This window comes from Bubalus kerabau, chromosome 1 (genome assembly GCF_029407905.1).
Source record: "Bubalus kerabau isolate K-KA32 ecotype Philippines breed swamp buffalo chromosome 1, PCC_UOA_SB_1v2, whole genome shotgun sequence".
Lineage (NCBI taxonomy): Eukaryota > Metazoa > Chordata > Mammalia > Artiodactyla > Bovidae > Bubalus > Bubalus kerabau.
The window spans coordinates 182,051,527-182,074,167 of NC_073624.1; the positions used below are offsets into that span (position 1 = coordinate 182,051,527).

The following is a 22,641-nucleotide window of genomic DNA, read 5'->3' on the forward strand; positions in this document are numbered from 1 at the left end:
ACTGCAGTCTTTGGGGTCATGAAGAGTCGGACATGACTGGGAGGCTGAACAGCAACTTTCCAGTTCAGTCCAGTTCAGTTGCTCAGTTGTGTCTGCCTCTGTCATCTCTGACAGATTTCCAGTATATGTATAAATTTGTTCAAACGAAGACTTATTGTAACCACACAAAGGAGACTCGGTATCTCTAATACCCAATATTTCCATCCCAATTACACAACACTCTCATTTACACCAGACACATATAAAGCACTATTCAAAATGATTTATTTATAACACCAGAAAACTAGTTACAAAGAAACAAAATTTCCAGCAGTATCAGAAAAAACATGTGTTTTGAAAAGATACTACATATGACTTACAAGTGCAGAGTATTGGAAATGAGTTCATTTCTGCTGCATAAATACTATTTATTTTATTAAATGACACAGATTAGAAAAACAAGCTGATAATACAACATGAAGGAAAACTAACCTAATTGCTAAAGAAAGTAGTAAAAATATGTGAGAATAGTAAGTTTACAAATTATGAATAAAAGCACATCATGGAACCCGACGATATCAATTAATTTTATTGAGTCCTTTACTACATGTCAAAAGTTGTCCGAGGTGTTTTTTTTTTTTTTTTTTTTAATTTTATTTTATTTTTAAACTTTACATAACTGTATTAGATTTGCCAAATATCAAAATGAATCCGCCACAGGTATACATGTGTTCCCCATCCTGAACCCTCCTCCCTCCTCCCTCCCCATTCCATCCCTCTGGGTCGTCCCAGTGCACCAGCCCCAAGCATCCAGTATCGTGCATCGAACCTGGACTGGCAACTCATTTCATACATGATGTTACACATGTTTCAATGCCATTCTCCCAAATCTTCCCACCCTCTCCCTCTCCCACAGAGTCCATAAGACTGTTCTATACATCAGTGTCTCTTTTGCTGTCTCGTACACAGGGTTATTGTTACCATCTTTCTAAATTCCATATATATGCGTTAGTATACTGTATTGGTGTTTTTCTTTCTGGCTTACTTCACTCTGTATAATAGGCTCCAGTTTCATCCACCTCATTAGAACTGATTCAAATGTATTCTTTTTAATGGCTGAATAATACTCCATTGTGTATATGTACCACAGCTTTCTTATCCATTCATCTGCTGATGGACATCTAGGTTGCTTCCATGTCCTGGCTATTATAAACAGTGCTGCGATGAACATTGGGGTACTCGTGTCTCTTTCCCTTCTGGTTTTCTCAGTGTGTATGCCCAGCAGTGGGATTGCTGGATCATAAGGCATGTCTATTTCCAGTTTTTTAAGGAATCTCCACACTGTTCTCCATAGTGGCTGCACTAGTTTGCATTCCCACCAACAGTGTAAGAGGGTTCCCTTTTCTCCACACCCTCTCCAGCATTTATTACTTGTAGACTTTTGGATCGCAGCCATTCTGACTGGTGTGAAATGGTACCTCATAGTGGTTTTGATTTGCATTTCTCTGATAATGAGTGATGTTGAGCATCTTTTCATGTGTTTGTTAGCCATCTTTATGTCTTCTTTGGAGAAATGTCTATTTAGTTCTTTGGCCCATTTTTTGATTGGGTCATTTATTTTTCTGGAGTTGAGCTGTAGGAGTTGCTTGTATATTCTCGAGATTAGTTGTTTGTCAGTTGCTTCATTTGCTATTATCTTCTCCCATTCTGAAGGCTGTCTTTTCACCTTGCTAATAGTTTCCTTTGATGTGCAGAAGCTTTTAAGGTTAATTAGGTCCCATTTGTTTATTTTTGCTTTTATTTCCAATATTCTGGGAGGTGGGTCATAGAGGATCCTGCCGAGGTGTTTTTAATGCTTGTGGGGGTGGAATTCAAAGGGGAATTGCACTGCATATAGTCAGGCTTAGGCTCTCTCAAAATAAGCATTTTCTCCACCTTGAGGATGAGCTTCAGATGGGACATTTGATCCTATTCATGGTGAAGAGAATGAAGGGTGTATGTTGCAGATGACTCAGTGCATTATTAAATATTAAGACACATAGGATTGAGCCAGTTTTCTGTTTCTGGTAAACATTTTGTGATATGATGCCTGCATGTGTTGCAGCCGTCTTGGCTCACAAGGGAAACAACTGCTCCCAGGTTAAAGACACCACCTGGAGGAGCAAATGACTTTTCTCTATATTCCCCAGTTCTGAAGCCTTTGTGTTGTAAGACAGCATTGTTTTGGCACATTCGAATCAGGGTTACTTTATCTCAGTAAAGATGAAAGCTTCCTCACTGATCAAAATTGAATGTCTTGTAATCGTCCCTAACCACTGAGACAGCAACAATATAGCAACTACAGAGGTCAGAAAACTGAGTTGTGGTGGATGTTGGTGTTGCCATGCACACATACAGTTTATCTGTGGTGGGTATCAGGAATGAGTGAGTTAGAATTTGCAAGAACAGCTCTCCACATGTTTCACAGCAGGCTTGACCGTGGGATGCAGTTCTGTTGTTGTTCAGTCACTAAGTTGTGTCCGACTCTTTGTGACCCCATGAACTGAAGCACACCAGGCTCCTCTGGCCTTTACTGTCTCCCAAAGTTTGTTCAAATTTGTGTCCATTGAGTCAGTGATCCTATCTAACCATTTCATCCTCTGCTGACCCCCTTCTCCTTTTGCCTTCAATCTTTCCCAGCATCCCAACTCCAGTGAGTCAGCTCTTCCCATCTGGTAGCCAAAGCATAGGAGCTTCAACTTCAGCATCAGTCCTTCCAATGAATATTCAGGATTGATTTCCTTTGGGATTGACTGCTTTGATCTCCTTGCAGTCCAAGGAACTCTCAAGAGTCTTCTCCAGCACCACAGTTTGAAAGCATCAATTCTGCGGTATTCAGCCTTCTGTATGGGTCAAGTCTCATATCTGTACGTGACTGTTGGAAAGACCATTTGTTATCGTTCAGTCATTAAATCTTGTCTGACTCTTTGAGACACCATGGACTTCAGCATGCCAGGCTTCCCTGTCTTTCATATCTCCTAAAGTTTGCTCAAACTCATGTCCACTGAGTTGGTGAAAAAGCATAGCTTTGACTATATAGATCTTTCTCAGAACCAACCAAGAGATCAGGCAAATTCAAGGCTCTATGTCCACAAATTTATTAGATCCCCTCCCTGACATATCCAAATTTTCCACATTTCTTCTTTTGATGTTCCAATGATATCAGTATATCTCTTGTCTCCATTAGCTTCTTAAGGAATGCATGGAGGAAAACAAGATTAGGAAATGGGACTCATTTGTGAAACATCACTGAGCCAAGAAAACAGAAAGTTGGGTTTCAACCTCAAGTTAAAATTCCCTTAGCCACTATGTTATCTAATCATTTTAGAATAAGTTGGTGGGACAAGAGTCAGGCTTTCTGGTTCACCTGACATTCTTGTGATGTTGGTTCATTCTAGAAATGCCAGTACAAAGCAGAAGAGACAATCACAGAAAAGAAGAAGTCCTAACGATGAGTTTCCTCAGAGCTCCTTTCATGTCCCTGTTCCTCAGGCTATAAATGAAGGGGTTCATCATTTGAGGAACAACAGTGTACATCATTGAAAGCACGGCAGTGTTTCTGGAAGAGTTAGTAAGAGCAGAACTAATGTACACCCCAAAACCTGTCCCATAGAATAAGGACACAACTGAGAGGTGAGACCCACAGGTGGAAAACGCTTTATACTTTCCACTTGCTGATGGCATTCTCAAGACAGAGGACACTATCTGAATATAAGAGAAAATGATTCCACACACAGGAATACCCCCAAATATGCTAGTTGCCAAATATATCAGGATATTGTTAGTGAGGGTATCAGAACATGCAAGCTTGATGACCTGAACAACTTCACAGAAGAAGAGGGGGATTTCCAGATCTGTGCAGAAGGTCAGCTGCAACACCATCAGGCTGTGGAGCAGGGCATCCACGATGCTAATAAACAAGGAGGATAGAATCAGCTGGCCACAGAGGGGGAAGTTCATGATGGCCATGTACCTCAGTGGGTGACAAATGGCCACATACCGGTCATAGGCCATTACTGCAAGAAGACTATTTTCCAAACCAACAAAGACTAGGATGAAGCAGAGCTGGGTGAGGCAGCCTGTATACGTGATGCTCTGATTCTGTGTTTGGATGTTCACTAGCATCTTTGGGATCATGGTTGTGCTTAAACAGATGTCAGTAAAGGACAAGTTGTAGAGAAAGAAGTACATGGGGGTGTGGAGATGGGAGTCAGAGATGACAGCCATGATGATGAGCAGGTTTCCCAGAATGGTAACCAGGTATATGAACAGGAACAGAATGAAGTGGAGTGGCTGCAGTTCCGCATCTTCTGTCACTTCCATAAGAAGGAATTCTAAAATTCCTGTTTTGTTTCTGGGTCCCATGTTGTGGAAAAATCTGCTGAGAAGGATGGAAACTGACAACATATTAAATGTGTGTTTTCAGCACTAGCAGGAGAATCACAAAAGGCAGACACTATCTTGGGATGAGATGGAGACAGAGAAGAATTAGAAACATTCCTTCTGTACACATATTATTCTGTTACTTTTTTTTAAAATTTTATTTTATTTTTAAACTTTACATAACTGTATTAGTTTTGCCAAATATCAAAATGAATCCGCCACAGGTATACATGTGTTACTTTTTTAAAAAACTGAACCTGATACAGCGGATATCATCCATTGTTGATTCCCATAGGGGCTTAAAGGGTAGTCACTTTTTATAATACACTAACTATACTATTTAGATTATTTGAGACATTTGGTAATTTTCTAAAGAGAGACTAGGGAGGCAGGTGAATATTCTGTCTAGATTCCCAGAGACCTCAGATCCAGGAAACTGAAATAATACATAGGTATGTCAATAACCTTGATCTCCTTTGGACAGCAAGGAGATCAAACCAGTCAATAAAGGGAATCAACCATGAATATTCACTGGAAGGACTGATGCTGAAGCTGAAGGTCCAACATTTTAGCCACCTGATGTGGAGAGCTGACTCCTTGGAAAAGACTCTGATGCTGGGAAAGATTGAGGACGGGAGGAGAAGTGGGCAACAGAGGATAAGTTGGTTGGATACTATCACTGACTCAATGGACATGAATTTGAGCAAACCTCAGGAGACAGTGAAGGACAGGGAAGCCTGGCCTGCCGCAGTCCATAGTGTAGCCAGAGTTGGACATGACTTAGCGACTGAACAACAATAAGAAATGTCAAGAATAGAATGAGAAGATAAGATAAACTTTACTAAACTTGTTGTCCACCCACCCCATACCCCAACAAGATTGCAAATGAATGTTGGAAAAATTTTAATAGTTATCCTGTTTTAAGAAATGCAGGTTTGAAGTACAGTGTGTGTACATATTGATTCCAAACTCCCTAACGGTCCCTTCCTCTCATTCTTCTGCCTTAGCAACCATAAGTGTGTTCTCTAAGTCTGTGAATCTGTTTCCATTTTGTAAATAACCATAAGGTCCTACTGTGTACCATAGGGAACTCTGCTCAATGTTATGTGGCAGCCTAGATGGGAAGGGAGTTGTGGGAAGAATGGATATATGTATATATATGACTGAGTCCCTTTGCCGTCCACCTTAAACAGTGACAACATTGTGTGTGTGTGCGTGTGGCCATGCTCAGTTGTGTCCAACTCTCTTGTGACTCCATGGACTCTAGCCTCTAGACTGCCAGGCTCCTCTCTCCATGGGATTTTCCAGGCAAGAATACTGGAGTGGGTCGCCGTTTCGTTCTCCCGGATATCTTCCCGACCCAGAGATGGAAACCATATCTCTTGCGTCTGCTGCGTTGCAGGTGGATTCTTTACCACTGTGCCACCTGGGAAGCCCATTAACTGGCTCTACTCCAGTGTAAAGTACAAAGTTCAAAAAAGGGAGATGTAGATTTCAACTCAAGAGGAAATGGTTTTGGTTATAGTAGAGAGTGACTACATTAGCCAATGAAAGGCATTTGAGTACTGGTGCAAAGTACAAGGAAACTTGAGAAGAAGATGAAAAACAGGCAGGAGGCCTGGAGTAGCTTATTTCTAATCATCTGATGTATATTCTTTCCTCATAGCTTCCTCTGGATAAGTATAGCGAGACATCTGTCCTCATTTCCAAATCTTACTGAGGGACATAAGGTTACCTGAGTGGCATCACAGTGGAATGATGGTTGACATTTCTGCCGAGTGTTCCATACAGATCTGTATTCAGGAGGGGCAGAGGAACTGAGTGAGCCACCAGGCTCCAAGGCAAGAGGGGTCATCTATGGAAGGAGGCTCAGGTGTGTTACTGCTTTTCAGGGAAAGGACTGTTGAATGAAAGGGGCAGTCACAGGCAGATCATAATCTCTGTACTCCCTAGAGGTTCAATTTCCAAAGCTCCTTATTAGTCAAGTAATTTTATTATCACTGTGATCCCAAGACTGTGCCAATCCTTAAAGACCAAGGATATAATTCTATAATGCTTAGTATATTATACTAATCTATACTATATATAATCCTATAATATAATAAGCTATAATATTATGTTTTGTATATTATAATTACTTTTAAAATATATACTATGTATTGCACAAGTAACATTTTAAAAACATACTTGTTTATATATATATATATATATTTTTATTTTTTAACTTTACAATATTGTATTGGTTTTGCCATATATCAACATGAATCCGCCACAGGTATACATGTGTTCCCCATCCTGAACCCTCCTCCCTCTTCCATCCCCGGACCATCCCTCTGGGTTGTCCCAGTGCACCAGCCCCAAGCATCCAGTATCGTGCATCAAACCTGGACTGGTGACTCGTTTCATATATGATATTAAACATGTTTCAATGCCATTCTCCCAGATCATCCCACCCTCTTCCACTCCCACAGAGTCCAAAAGACTGTTCTATACATCAGTGTTTCTTTTGCTGTCTCGTATACAGGGTTATTGTTACCATCTTTCTAAATTCCATATATATGCGTTAGTATACTGTATTGGTGTTTTTCTTTCTGGCTTACTTCACTCTGTATAATAGGCTCCAGTTTCATCCACCTCATTAGAACTGATTCAAATGTATTCTTTTTAATGGCTGAGTAATACTCCATTGTGTATATGTACCACAGCTTTCTTATCCATTCATCTGCTGATGGACATCTAGGTTGCTTCCATGTCCTGGCTATTATAAACAGTGCTGCGATGAACATTGGGGTACACGTGTCTCTTTCTCTTCTGGTTTCCTCAGTGTGTATGCCCAGCAGTGGGATTGCTGGGTCATAAAGCAGGTCTATTTCCAGTTTTTTAAGGAATCTCCACACTGTTCTCCATAGTGGCTGTACTAGTTTGCATTCCCACCAACAGTGTAAGAGGGTTCCCTTTTCTCCACACCCTCTCCAGCATTTATTGCTTGTAGACTTTTGGATCACAGCCATTCTGACTGGTGTGAAATGGTACCTCATAGTGGTTTTGATTTGCATTTCTCTGATAATGAGTGATGTTGAGCATCTTTTCATGTGTTTGTTAGCCATCTGTATGTCTTCTTTGGAGAAATGTCTATTTAGTTCTTTGGCCCATTTTTTGATTGGGTCATGTAAAAAAGTGAAGTGAAAGTGAAGTTGCTCAGCCGTCTCCAACTCTTAGTGACCCCATGGACTACAGCCCACCAGGCTCTTCCATCCATGGGATTTTCCAGGCAAGAGTACTGGAGGGGGTGCCACTGCCTTCTCCAAAATAAACCCCACAGAAATTTCAGGATTTCATGTTTCCTGAATCTTAATCTTGACCATGTATTTTTTCACACAAACTTTATTCATTGCAATATATTCTCTGTGACAATACCATCTCTGATCAATTAGTATATCATAGCCAACTTTTCTAATTTATCAAAATAGCTTCAATATGTATTAATAGTTTTCTTCACTTTCTGTCTCTGTGTGTGCTCAGTCATGTTCAACTCTTTGTGATCCCATGGACTGTAGCCTGCCAGGCTCCTCTGTCCATGGGATTAAGGCAAAAATAGTGGAGTGGGTTGCCATTTCCTCGTCCAGGGGATCTTCCTGACCCACAGATTGAACTTGGGTCTCCTGCATTGCAGGCAGATTCTTTATAACTGTGCTACCTGGGAAGCCCATTAACCGCCTCTACTCTGGTGTAAAATAAATAGTTCAAAAAAGGAAGAAGCAGATTTCAACATCTGAGCCATCGAGGAAGCTCTTTAGCTGAATGGTTTGCTACAATAATTAAGACCTATAAAATTGATACAGGAGTAAATATGACTTGCTGATGATAATGTAGAGTCCAGCCTAAGACCACACATAAATGGACAGTTTATTCAGGGATAGAAAAATGAATTTGGATCTCTGCCTCACATCAAGGCAAAACTAAATTCCAGGAAGGGTTTGTTTCAAATATAAAAGCCAAAACGATGACTCCCTCAGATTGAAGTAACCCTGGGATTTATAAAAAACATCTGGGAGCACAAACCATTATGGAAGGTATTGACAAATGCACTCTATTAAAATTAAGCCCTTGCATTCATACCCTGTTCTCCCCCCCAAAAAAACCTAAAAAATGATATCCAAAAGCAAAAACACATGTGAAAAACATTGCAGTGCATTCAGGTGAAAATAATAACCTGGTGATACAAAGTCACATGAATCAATTAGAAAAAGGAAAGGCGCTCAGGAGAAGTACCACAAGCAAAAATGTAACAGATAGGAAAGAAGTATATGAAGATAATATCAACCATTTAATAATAAGACACACATAAATTAATGAAATCACTTTTATACCCATTAGACTGTCAGTATTTTTGAAAACATTTGTGATGAAATAGATCACTAGTACTTTCCAGTGTATGCCTATTTGTTCAAAGAAAAGCTTATTGGAACTACCCAAAGGAGACTTGATATCTCTAATACCCAATATTTCCATCCCAATTACAAAACACTCTCATTAACACCAGACACATATAAGACACTATTCAAAATGATTTTTCTATAACACCAGAAATCTAGCTACAAAGAAATGAAACTTCCAGCATCAGGAAGAACATATATTTTGAAAAGATACAGCATACATGTACAAGTCCAGAGTATTGGAAATGAGTTCGTTTTTGCTGCATAAATAATATTTATTTTATTATGTGACACATCAGAAAAGCAAGCTGAAATATACAACATGAAAGAAAACAAAACTAACCTAATTGCTGAAGCAAGTGGTAAAAATATGTGAGACCAGTAAATTTACAAATTAGAATATCAGCATATTATGAAACACAACACTACTAGTTAATTTTCCAAGGTGATTTGTATTTTTACTCTAGGGAGTACAAATCATTATGGAAAGTATTGACAAATGTACTGCATTAAAATTAAGCACTTGTATTCATACCTTGCCCGCATTAAAAAAAACAAAAACTACAAAAGATATTCAAAAGCAATATCACATGTAAAATGAAATATGCAATGCATACAAATCTCCACATGTCTCACAGTAGGCTTGAGCCTGGGATGCAGTTCTGTTGTTGTTCAGCCACTAAGTCGTGTCTGACTCTTTGCAATCCCATGAATGGCAACACACACGCCAGGCTCCTCTGTCCTTTACTGTCTCCTGAAGTTTGCTCAAATTTGTGTCCATTGAGTCAGTGATGCTATCCAACCATTTCATCCTCTGCTGACCCCTTCTCCTTTTTCCTTCAATATTTCTCAACATCCTAGCTCCAGTAAGTCAGTTCTTCCCATCAGGTGGCCAATGTATTGGAGCTTCAGCTTCAGTATCAGCCATTCCAATGAATATTCAGGGTTTATTTCCTTTAGGAATAGTGGGAGACTTTAATACCCCACTCACACCTATGGATAGATCAACTAAACAGAAAATTAACAAGGAAACACAAACTTTAAATGATACAATAGACCAGTTAGACCTAATTGATATCTATAGGACATTTCATCCCAAAACAATGAATTTCACCTTTTTCTCAAGCCCACATGGAACCTTCTCCAGGATAGATCACATCCTGGGCCATAAAGCTAGCCTTGGTAAATTCAAAAAAATTGAAATCATTCCAAGCATCTTTTCTGACCACAATGCAGTAAGATTAGATCTCAATTACAAGAGAAAAACTATTAAAAATTCCAACATATGGAGGCTGAACAACACGCTGCTGAATAACCAACAAATCACAGAAGAAATCAAAAAAGAAATCAAAATTTGCATAGAAACGAATGAAAATGAAAACACAACAACCCAAAACCTGTGGGACACGGTAAAAGCAGTCCTAAGGGGAAAGTTCATAGCAATACAGGCACACCTCAAGAAACAAGAAAAAAGTCAAATAAATAACCTAACTCTACACCTAAAGCAACTAGAAAAGGAAGAAATGAAGAACCCCAGGGTTAGTAGAAGGAAAGAAATCTTAAAACTTAGAGCAGAAATAAATGCAAAAGAAACAAAAGAGATCATAGCAAAAATCAACAAAACCAAAAGCTGGTTTTTTGAAAGGATAAATAAAATTGACAAGCCATTATCCAGACTCATCAAGAAACAAAGGGAGAAAAATCAAATCAATAAAATTAGAAATGAAAATGGAGAGATCACAACAGACAACACAGAAATACAAAGGATCATAAGAGAGTACTATCAACAATTATATGCCAATAAAATGGACAACGTGGAAGAAATGGACAAATTCTTAGTAAAGTACAACTTTCCAAAACTGGACCAGGAAGAAATAGAAAATCTTAACAGACCCATCACAAGCACGGAAATTGAAACTGTAATCAAAAATCTTCCAGCAAACAAAAGCCCAGGTCCAGACGGCTTCACAGCTGAATTCTACCAAAAATTTAGAGAAAAGCTAACACCTATCCTGCTCAAACTCTTCCAGAAAATTGCAGAGGATGGTAAACTTCCAAACTCATTCTATGAGGCCACCATCACCCTAATACCAAAACCTGACAAAGATCCCACAAAAAAAGAAAACTACAGGCCAATATCACTGATGAACATAGATGCAAAAATCCTTAACAAAATTCTAGCAATCAGAATCCAACGACACATTAAAAAGATCATACACCATGACCAAGTGGGCTTTATCCCAGGGATGCAAGGATTCTTCAATATCCGCAAATCAATCAATGTAATACACCACATTAACAAATTGAAAAATAAAAACCATATGATTATCTCAATAGATGCAGAGAAAGCCTTTGACAAAATTCAACATCCATTTATGATAAAAACTCTCCAGAAAGCAGGAATAGAAGGAACATACCTCAACATAATCAAAGCTATATATGACAAACCCACAGCAAACATTATCCTCAATGGTGAAAAATTGAAAGCATTTCCTCTAAAGTCAGGAACAAGACAAGGGTGCCCACTTTCACCATTACTACTCCACATAGTGTTGGAAGTTTTGGCCACAGCAATCAGAGCAGAAAAAGAAATAAAAGGAATCCAAATTGGAAAAGAAGAAGTAAAACTCTCACTGTTTGCAGATGACATGATCCTCTACATAGAAAACCCTAAAGACTCCACCAGAAAATTACTAGGACTAATCAATGACTATAGTAAAGTTGCAGGATATAAAATCAACACCCAGAAATCCCTTGCATTCCTATACACTAATAATGAGAAAACAGAAAGAGAAATTAAGGAAACAATGCCATTCACCATTGCAACGGAAAGAATAAAATACTTAGGAATATATCTACCTAAAGAAACTAAAGACCTATATATAGAAAACTATAAAACACTGGTGAAAGAAATCAAAGAGGACACTAACAGATGGAGAAATATACCATGTTCATGGATTGGAAGAATCAATATAGTGAAAATGAGTATACTACCCAAAGCAATCTATAGATTCAATGCAATCCCTATCAAGCTATCAACAGTATTCTTCACAGAGCTAGAACAAATAATTTCACAATTTGTATGGAAATACAAAAAACCTCGAATAGCCAAAGCGATTTTGAGAAAGAAGAATGGAACTGGAGGATCAACCTACCTGACTTCAGGCTCTACTACAAAGCCACAGTTATCAAGACAGTATGGTACTGGCACAAAGACAGAAATATAGATCAATGGAACAAAATAGAAAGCCCAGAGATAAATCCACACACCTATGGATACCTTATCTTTGACAAAGGAGGCAAGAATATACAATGGATTAAAGACAATCTCTTTAACAAGTGGTGCTGGGAAATCTGGTCAACCACTTGTAAAAGAATGAAACTAGAACACTTTCTAACACCATACACAAAAATAAACTCAAAATGGATTAAAGATCTAAACGTAAGACCAGAAACTATAAAACTCCTAGAGGAGAACATAGGCAAAACACTCTCTGACATACATCACAGCAGGATCCTCTATGACCCACCTCCCAGAATATTGGAACTAAAAGCAAAAATAAACAAATGGGACCTAATTAACCTTAAAACTTCTGCACATCAAAGGAAACTATTAGCAAGGTGAAAAGACAGCCTTCAGAATGGGAGAGAATAATAGCAAATGAAGCAACTGACAAACAACTAATCTCGAGAATATACAAGCAACTCCTACAGCTCAACTCCAGAAAAATAAATGACCCAATCAAAAAATGGGCCAAAGAACTAAATAGACATTTCTCCAAAGAAGACATACAGATGGCTAACAAACACATGAAAAGATGCTCAACATCACTCATTATCAGAGAAATGCAAATCAAAACCACTATGAGGTACCATTTCACACCAGTCAGAATGGCTGCGATCCAAAAGTCTACAAGTAATAAATGCTGGAGAGGGTGTGGAGAAAGGGAACCCTCTTACACTGTTGGTGGGAATGCAAACTAGTACAGCCACTATGGAGAACAGTGTGGAGATTCCTTAAAAAACTGGAAATAGACCTGCCTTATGATCCAGCAATCCCACTGCTGGGCATACACACTGAGGAAACCAGAAGGGAAAGAGACACGTGTACCCCAATGTTCATCGCAGCACTGTTTATAATAGCCAGGACATGGAAGCAACCTAGATGTCCATCAGCAGATGAATGGATAAGAAAGCTGTGGTACATATACACAATGGAGTATTACTCAGCCATTAAAAAGAATACATTTGAATCCGTTCTAATGAGGTGGATGAAACTGGAGCCTATTATACAGAGTGAAGTAAGCCAGAAAGAAAAACACCAATACAGTATACTAACACATATATATGGAATTTAGAAAGATGGTAACAATAACCCTGTATACGAGACAGCAAAAGAGACACTGATGTATAGAACAGTCTTATGGACTCTGAGAGAGAGGGAGGGAGGGGGTGGGAAGATTTGGGAGAATGGCATTGAAACATGTAAAATATCATGTATGAAACGAGCTGCCAGTCCAGGTTCGATGCACGATACTGGATGCTTGGGGCTGGTGCACTGGGACAACCCAGAGGGATGGAATGGGGAGGGAGGAGGGAGGAGGGTTCAGGATGGGGAACACATGTATACCTGTGGTGGATTCATTTTGATATTTGGCAAAACTAATACAACTATGTAAAGTTTAAAAAAAAAAAGACAATAAAAGTGAACTACAAAAAAAAAAAAAAAAAAAAAGGATTGATTGGTTGGATCTCCATGCAATTCAAGCGATTCTCAAGAGTCTTCTCCAACATCAGAGTTCGAAAGCATCAATTCTTTGGCATTCAGCCTTCCTTATGGTCCAATTCTCACATCTGTACATGACTACTGGAAAACCATAGTTTTCACTATATGGACCTTTGTTGGCCCCAACCACAAGATCAGGCAAAATCAAGGTTCTTATGTCCACAAATTTATTAGATCCTCTTCCTGACATATCCAAATTTTCCACATTTCTTCTTTTGATGTTCCAACGATATCAGTATATCTCTTGCCTCCATTAGCTTCTTAAGGAGTGCATGGAGGAAACCAAGATTAGGAAATGGGACTCATTTGTGAAACATCACTGAGCCAAGCAAACAGGAAGTTGGGTTTCAACCTCAAGTTAAAATTCCCTTAGCCACTATGTTACCTAGTCATTTTAGAATAAGTTGGTGGGACAAGAGTCAGGCTTTCTGGTTCACCTGACATTCTGTGACTCTGGTTCATTCTAGAAATGCCAGTACAAAGCAGAAGAGACAATCACAGAAAAGAAGAAGTCCTAACGATGAGTTTCCTCAGAGCTCCTTTCATGTCCCTGTTCCTCAGGCTATAAATGAAGGGGTTCATCATTTGAGGAACAACAGTGTACATCATTGAAAGCACGGCAGTGTTTCTGGAAGAGTTAGTAAGAGCAGAACTAATGTACACCCCAAAACCTGTCCCATAGAATAAGGACACAACTGAGAGGTGAGACCCACAGGTGGAAAACGCTTTATACTTTCCACTTGCTGATGGCATTCTCAAGACAGAGGACACTATCTGAATATAAGAGAAAATGATTCCACACACAGGAATACCCCCAAATATGCTAGTTGCCAAATATATCAGGATATTGTTAGTGAGGGTATCAGAACATGCAAGCTTGATGACCTGAACAACTTCACAGAAGAAGAGGGGGATTTCCAGATCTGTGCAGAAGGTCAGCTGCAACACCATCAGGCTGTGGAGCAGGGCATCCACGATGCTAATAAACAAGGAGGATAGAATCAGCTGGCCACAGAGGGGGAAGTTCATGATGGCCATGTACCTCAGTGGGTGACGAATGGCCACATACCGGTCATAGGCCATTACTGCAAGAAGACTATTTTCCAAACCAACAAAGACTAGGATGAAGCAGAGCTGGGTGAGGCAGCCTGTGTAAGTGACGCTCTGATTCTGTGTTTGGATGTTCACCAGCATCTTTGGGATCGTGGTTGTGCTTAAACAGATGTCAGTAAAGGACAGGTTGTAGAGAAAGAAGTACATGGGGGTGTGGAGGTGGGAGTCGGAGATGACAGCCATGATGATGAGCAGGTTTCCCAGAATGGTAATCAGGTATATGAACAGAAACAGAATGAAGTGGAGTGGCTGGAGTTCCGCATCTTCTGTCACTTCCATAAGAAGGAATTCTAAAATTCCTGTTTTGTTTCTGGGTCCCATGTTGTGGAAAAATCTGCTGAGAAGGATGGAAACTGACAACATATCAAATGTGTGTTTTCAGCACTAGCAGGAGAATCACAAAAGGCAGACACTATCTTGGGATGAGATGGAGACAGAGAAGAATAAGAAACATGCCTTCTGTACACATATTATTCTGTTACTTAAAAAAAAAAGAACCTGATACAGCAGATATCATCCATTGTTAATTCTCATAGGGGCTTAAGGGGTAGTCACTTTTTATAATACACTAACTATACTATTTAGATTATTTGAGACATTTGGTAATTTTCTAAAGAGAGACTAGGGAGGAAGGTGAATATTCTGTCAGATTCCCAGAGACCTCAGAGCCAGGAAACTGAAATAATACATAGGTATGTCAATAACCTTGATCTCCTTTGGACAGCAAGGAGATCAAACCAGTCAATCCTAAAGGGAATCAACCCTGAATATTCACTGGAAGGACTGATGCTGAAGCTGAAGGTCCAACATTTTAGCCACCTGATGTGAAGAGCCAACTCCTTGGAAAAGACTCTGATGCTGGGAGATTGAGGACGGGAGGAGAAGGGGGCAACAGAGGATAAGTTGGTTGGATACTATCACTGACTCAATGGACATGAATTTGAGCAAAGCTCAGGAGACAGTGAAGGACAGGGAAGCCTGGCCTGCCGCAGTCCATAGTGTAGCAAAGAGTTGGACATGACTTAGCAACTGAACAACAATAACAAATGTCAAGAATAGAATGAGAAGATAAGATACTAAACTTTTGTCCACCCTCCCCATACCCCAACAAGATTGCAAATGAATGTTGGAAAAATTTTATAGTTATCCTGTTTTAAGAAATGCAGATTTGAAGTAGAGTGTGTGTACACATTGATTCCAAACTCCCTAACGGTCCCTTCCTCTCATTCTTCTGCCTTAGCAACCATAAGTGTGTTCTCTAAGTCTGTGAATCTGTTTCTGTTTTGTAAATAACCATAAGGTCCTACTGTGTACCATAGGGAACTCTGCTCAGTATTATGTGCAGCCTAGATGGGAAGGGAGTCGTGGGAAGAATGGATATATGTATATATATGACTGAGTCCCTTTGCCGTCCACCTTAAACAGTGACAACATTGTGTGTGTGTGCATGTGGCCATGCTCAGTTGTGTCCAACTCTCTTGTGACTCCATGGACTCTAGCCTGCCAGGCTCCTCTCTCCATGGGATTTTCCAGGCAAGAATACTGGAGTGGGTCGCCGTTTAGTTCTCCTGAATATCTTCCCGACTCAGAGATGGAAGCCATGTCTCTTGCGTCTGCTGCGTTGCAGGTGGATTCTTTACCACTGTGCCACCTGGGAAGCCCATTAACCGGCTCTACTCCAGTGTAAAGTAAAAAGTTCAAAAAAGGGAGATGCAGATTTCAACTCAAGAGGAAATGGTTTTGGTTATAGTAGAGAGTGACTACAACATTAGCCAATGAGAGGCATTTGAATACTGGTGCAAAGTACAAGGAAACTTGAGAAGAAGATGAAAAACAGGCAGGGCCCTGGAGTAGCTTATTTCTAATCATCTGATGTATATTCTTTCCTCATAGCTTCCTCTGGAAAAGTATAGCAAGACACCTGTCCTCATTTCCAAATCTTACTGAGGGACATTAGGTTACCTGAGTGGCATCACAGTGGAATGATGGTTGACATTTCTGCCGAGTGTTCCATACAGATCTGTGTTCAGGAGGGGCAGAGGAACTGAGTGAGCCACCAGGCTCCAAGGCAAGAAGGGTCATCTATGGAAGGAGGCTCAGGTGTGTTACTGCTTTTCAGGGAAAGCACTGTTGAATGGGGCGGTCACAGGCAGATCACAATCTCTGTACTCCCTAGAGGTTCAATTTCCAAAGCTCCTCATTAGTCAAGCAGTTTTATTATCATTGTGATCCCTGGACTGTGCCAATCCTTAAAGACCAAGGATATAATTCTATAATGCTTAGTATAATATACTAATCTATACTATATATAATCCTTTAATATAATAAGCTATATATTATATTTCATATATTATAATTACTTATAAAATATATACTATGTGTTACACAAGTAACATTTTAAAAACATACCTGTTAATGTAAAAAAAAAACTCACAAAAATTTCAGGGTTTCATGTTTCCTGAATCTTAATCTTGACCATGTGGTTTTCACACAAATTTTATTCATTGCAATATATTCTCTGTGACAATACCATCTCTGATCAATTAGTATATCACAGCCATCTTTTCTAATTTATCAAAATAGCTTCAATATGTATTAATAGTTTTCTTCACTTTCTGTCTCTGTGTGTGTTCAGTCATGTTCAACTCTTTGTGATCCCATGGACTGTAGCCTGCCAGGCTCCTCTGTCCATGGGATTAAGGCAAGAATACTGGAGTGGGTTGCCATTTCCTCGTCCAGGGGATCTTCCTGACCCACAGATTGAACTTGGGTCTCCTGCATTGCAGGCAGATTCTTTACAACTGTGCCACCTGGGAAGCCCATTAATCGGCTCTACTCCCATGTAAAATAAAAAGTTCAAAAAAGGGAGAAGCAGATTTCAACATCTGAGCCATCGAGGAAGCTCTTTAGCTGAATGGTTTGCTACAATAATTAAGACCTATAAAACTGGTACAGGAGTAAATATGACTTGCTGATGATAACGTAGAGTCCAGCCTAAGACCACACATAAATGGACAGTTTATTCAGGGATAGAAAAATGAATTTGGGTCTCTGCCTCACATCAGGGCAAAACTAAATTCCAGGAAGGGTTTGTTTCAAATATAAAAGCCAAAACAATAACTCCCTCAGATTGAAGTAACCCTGGGATTTATAAAAAACATCTGGGAGCACAAACCATTATGGAAGGTATTGACAAATGCACTCCATTAAAATTAAGCACTTGCGTTCATACCCTGTTCCCCCAAAAAAACCTAAAAAAAAAAAACCAAAAGCAAAAACACATGTGAAAAAAATTGCAGTGCATTCAGGTGAAAATAATAACCTGGTGATACAAAGTCACATGAATCAATTAGAAACAGGGAAGGAACTCAGGAGAAGTACCACAAGCAGAAATTTAACAGATAGGAAAGAAGTATATGAAGATAATATCAACCATTTAATAATAAGACACACATGAATTAATGAAATCACCTTTATACCCATTCAGTTCAGTTCAGTTCAATTCAGTTGCTCAGTCGTGCCCGACTCTTTGCGACCCCATGAATCGCAGCATGCCAAGCCTCCCTGTCCATCACCAACTCCCAGAGTTCACTCAAACTCACGTCCATTGAGTTGGTGATGCCATCCAACCATCTCATCCTGTGTCGTCCCCTTCTCCTCCTGCCCCCAATCCCTCCCAGCATCAGAGTCTTTTCCAATGAGTCAACTCTTCGCATGAGGGGGCCAAAGTACTGGAGTTTCAGCTTTAGCATCATTCCTTCCAAAGAACACCCAGGACTGATCTCCTTAAGAATGGACTGGTTGGATCTCCTTGCAGTCCAAAGGACTCTCAAGAGTCTTCTCCAACACCATAGTTCAAAAGCATCAATTCTTCGGCGCTCAGCCTTCTTCACAGTCCAACTCTCACATCCATACATGACCACAGGAAAAACCATAGCCTTGACTAGATGGACCTTTGTTGGCAAAGTAATGTCTCTGCTTTTCAATATGCTATCTAGGTTGGTCATAACTTTCCTTCCAAGGAGTAAGCATCTTTTAATTTCATGGCTGCAGTCACCATCTGCAGTGATTTTGGAGCCCCCCAAAATAAAGTCTGACACTGTTTCCACTGTTTCCCCATCTATTTCCCATGAAGGGATGGGACTGGATGCCATGATCTTTGTTTTCTGAATGTTGAGCTTTATGCCAAATTTTCACTCTTCTCTTTCACTTTCATCAAGAGGCTTTTGAGTTCCTCTTCACTTTCTGCCATAAGAGTGGTATCATCTGCATATCTGAGGTTATTGATATTTCTCCTGGCAATCTTGATTCCAGCTTGTGTTTCTTCCAGCCCAGCGTTTCTCATGATGTACTCTGCATATAAGTTAAATAGGCAGGGTGACAATATACAGCCTTGATGTACTCTTTTTCCTATTTGGAACCAGTCTGTTGTTCCATTTCCAGTTCTAACTGTTGCTTCCTGACCTGCATACAGATTTCTCAAGGGGCAGATCAGGTGGTCTGGTATTCCCATCTCTTTCAGAATTTTCCACAGTTTACTGTGATCCACAGAGTCAAAGGCTTTGGCATAGTCAATAAAGCAGAAATAGATATTTTTCTGGAACTCTCTTGCTTTTTCCATGATCCAGCGGATGTTGGCAATTTGATCTCTGGTTCCTCTGCCTTTTCTAAAACCAGCTTGAACATCTGGAAATTCACGGTTCACATACTGCTGTAGCCTGGATTGGAGAATTTTGAGCATTACTTTACTAGCGTGTGAGATGAGTGCAATTCTGCGGTAGTTTGGGCATTCTTTGGCAATTGCCTTTCTTTGGGATTGGAATGAAAACTGACCTTTTCCAGTCCTGTGGCCACTGCTGAGTTTTCCAACTTTGCTGGCATGTTGAGTGCAGCACATTCACAGCATCATCTTTCAGGATTTGAAAGAGCTCAACTGGAATTCCATCACCTCCACTAGCTTTGTTCATAGTGATGCTTTCTAAGGCCCACTGGACTTCACATTCCAGGATGTCTGGATCACAGGTCAGTGATCACATAATCACTATACCCATGAGACTGTCAGTATTCTTGAAAACATTGGTGATGAAATAGATCACTAGTACTTTCCAGTGTATACCTATTTGTTCAAAGAAAAACTTATTGGAACTACCCAAAGGAGACTTGATATCTCTAATACCCAATATTTCCATCCCAATTACAAAACACTCTCATTAATACCAGACACATATAAGACACTATTCAAAATGATTTATCTATAACACCAGAAAACTAGTTACAAAGAAATGAAACTTCCAGCATCAGAAAGAACATATATTTTGGAAAAGATACAGCATACATGTACAAGTCCAGAGTATTGGAAATGAGTTCAGTTTTGCTGCATAAATAATATTTATTTTATTATGTGACCCATCAGAAAAGCAAGCTGATAAATATAACATCAAAGAAAACAAAACTAACCTAATTGCTGAAGCAAGTGGTAAAATTATGCGAGACCAGTAAATTTATAAATTAGAATATAAGCACATTATGGAACACAACAATACTAGTTAATTTTCCAAGGTGATTTGCATTTTTACTCTTAGGGAGTACAAACCATTATGGAGAGTACTGACAAATGCACTGCATTAAAATTAAGCACTTGTGTTCATACCTTGCCCCCATAAAAAAAAAAAAAAACTACAAAAGATATTCAAAAGCAATATCACATGTAAAAAGAAATATGCAGTGCATACAAATCTCCACATGTCTCACAGTAGGCTTGAGCCTGGGATGCAGTTCTGTTGTTGTGCAGCCACTAAGTCGTGTCTGACTCTTTGCGATCCCATGAATGGCAGGACACATACCAGGCTCCTCTGTCCTTTACTGTCTCCTGAAGTTTGCTCAAATTTGTGTCCATTGAGTCAGTGATGCTATCTAACCATTTCATCCTCTGCCGACCCCTTCTTTTTCCTTCAATATTTCTCAACATCCTAGCTCCAGTAAGTCAGTTCTTCCCATCAGGTGGCCAAAGTATTGGAGCTTCAGCTTCAGTATCAGCCCTTCCAATGAATATTCAGGGTTTATTTCCTTTAGGATTGATTGGTTGGATTTCCTTGCAATTCAAGAGATTCTCAAGAGTCTTCTCCAACACCAGAGTTCGAAAGCATCAATTCGTTGGATTTCAGCTTTCCTTATGGTCCAATTCTCACATCTATACATGACTACTGGAAAACCATAGTTTTCACTATATGGACCTTTGTTGGCCCCAACCACAAGATCAGGCAAAATCAAGGTTCTTATGTCCACAAATTTATTAGATCCTCTTCCTGACATATCCAAATTTTCCACATTTCTTCTTTTGATGTTCCAACGATATCAGTATATCTTTTGCCTTCATTAGCTTCTTAAGGAGTGCATGGAGGAAACCAAGATTAGGAAATGGGACTCATTTGTGAAACATCACTGAGCCAAGCAAACAGGAAGTTGGGTTTCAACCTCAAGTTAAAATTCCCTTAGCCACTATGTTACCTAGTCATTTTAGAATAAGTTGGTGGGACAAGAGTCAGGCTTTCTGGTTCACCTGACATTCTGTGACTCTGGTTCATTCTAGAAATGCCAGTACAAAGCAGAAGAGACAATCACAGAAAAGAAGGAGTCCTAACGATGAGTTTCCTCAGAGCTCCTTTCATGTCCCTGTTCCTCAGGCTATAAATGAAGGGGTTCATCATTTGAGGAACAACAGTGTACATCATTGAAAGCACGGCAGTGTTTCTGGAAGAGTTAGTAAGAGCAGAACTAATGTACACCCCAAAACCTGTCCCATAGAATAAGGACACAACTGAGAGGTGAGACCCACAGGTGGAAAACGCTTTATACTTTCCACTTGCTGATGGCATTCTCAAGACAGAGGACACTATCTGAATATAAGAGAAAATGATTCCACACACAGGAATACCCCCAAATATGCTAGTTGCCAAATATATCAGGATATTGTTAGTGAGGGTATCAGAACATGCAAGCTTGATGACCTGAACAACTTCACAGAAGAAGAGGGGGATTTCCAGATCTGTGCAGAAGGTCAGCTGTAACAGCATCAGAGTGTGGAGCAGGGCATCCATAATAATAATAAACAGGGGGAGTACGATCAACAGCCCACAGAGGCGGGGGCTCATGATGACAGTATACTTCAGTGGGTGACAAATGGCGACATAGCGGTCATAGGCCATCACTGCAAGGAGAGAACTTTCCAAACTAGCGAACACCAGGATAAAGCAGATCTGCGTGAGGCAGCCTGTATAAGTGATGCTCTGATTCTGTGTTTGGATGTTCACTAGCATCTTTGGGATTGTGGTAGTGCTTAAACAGATGTCGTTAACAGACAGATTGGAGAGAAAGAAGTACATGGGGGTGTGGAGGTGGGAGTCAGAGCTGACGGCTAGGATGATGAGCAGATTTCCCAGGACTGTGACCAGATACATGGACAAGAAGAGGCTGAAAAGGAAGGACTGCAGCTTTGGATCCTCTGTCACTTCCATGAGAAGAAAATCTGAAGCATGTGTTTTATTTCTCTGTTCCATACTGTTGATAAATCTGATGGAAAAGGTGGAATGATAAGACAATCAAACGTGTGTTTTCTAAACTAGAAGGAAGAGTGTCACCAGAAGCAAAAACCATCTAAAGAATAAGGGAAGCAGATTGAAAGAGGGCAATTAAAAAGATGTGCCTGGGACTTCTCTGGCAGTCCAGTGGTTGAGACTCTGCCCTTCCAGTGCAGGGGGCATGGGTTCCATCCCTGTTAAGGGAGCTAAGATCCCCCATGCTGTGTGGTGTGGCAAAAAAAAAAAGTGCATCTTGTGTATGTGAATTATTCTGTTTCTTTAAGAACTTTTTTTCAGTTAAAAAAACCTTAAGCTGATACAGCAGCAT

At 39.8% G+C, this 22,641-nt stretch overlaps 3 protein-coding genes across 3 annotated transcripts; all 3 read right to left on the reverse strand.

Annotated features, from left to right (window-relative positions):
- Positions 1–3,444: 3,444 nt before the first annotated feature.
- Positions 3,445–4,383, reverse strand: LOC129642009 (olfactory receptor 7G1-like). Its single transcript, XM_055566574.1, has one exon. The coding sequence runs from the start codon at positions 4,381–4,383 to the stop codon at positions 3,445–3,447; it is 939 nt and encodes a 312-aa protein (XP_055422549.1).
- Positions 4,384–14,118: 9,735 nt separating this feature from the next.
- On the reverse strand, positions 14,119–15,057 carry LOC129642010 (olfactory receptor 7G1-like). The gene has a single exon (XM_055566575.1). The coding sequence runs from the start codon at positions 15,055–15,057 to the stop codon at positions 14,119–14,121; it is 939 nt and encodes a 312-aa protein (XP_055422550.1).
- Positions 15,058–21,353: 6,296 nt separating this feature from the next.
- LOC129642012 (olfactory receptor 7G2-like) lies at positions 21,354–22,292 on the reverse strand. Its single transcript, XM_055566576.1, has one exon. It carries the CDS (start codon positions 22,290–22,292, stop codon positions 21,354–21,356), a length of 939 nt encoding a protein of 312 aa, XP_055422551.1.
- Positions 22,293–22,641: the final 349 nt, after the last annotated feature.

What these genes read in the sequence shown, in the direction of transcription:
- LOC129642009 (XM_055566574.1), bottom strand. Translation starts at nt 4,383, where the DNA reads ATGGGACCCAGAAACAAAACAGGAATTTTAGAATTCCTTCTTATGGAA.
- LOC129642012 (XM_055566576.1), bottom strand. Translation starts at nt 22,292, where the DNA reads ATGGAACAGAGAAATAAAACACATGCTTCAGATTTTCTTCTCATGGAA.
- LOC129642010 (XM_055566575.1), bottom strand. Translation starts at nt 15,057, where the DNA reads ATGGGACCCAGAAACAAAACAGGAATTTTAGAATTCCTTCTTATGGAA.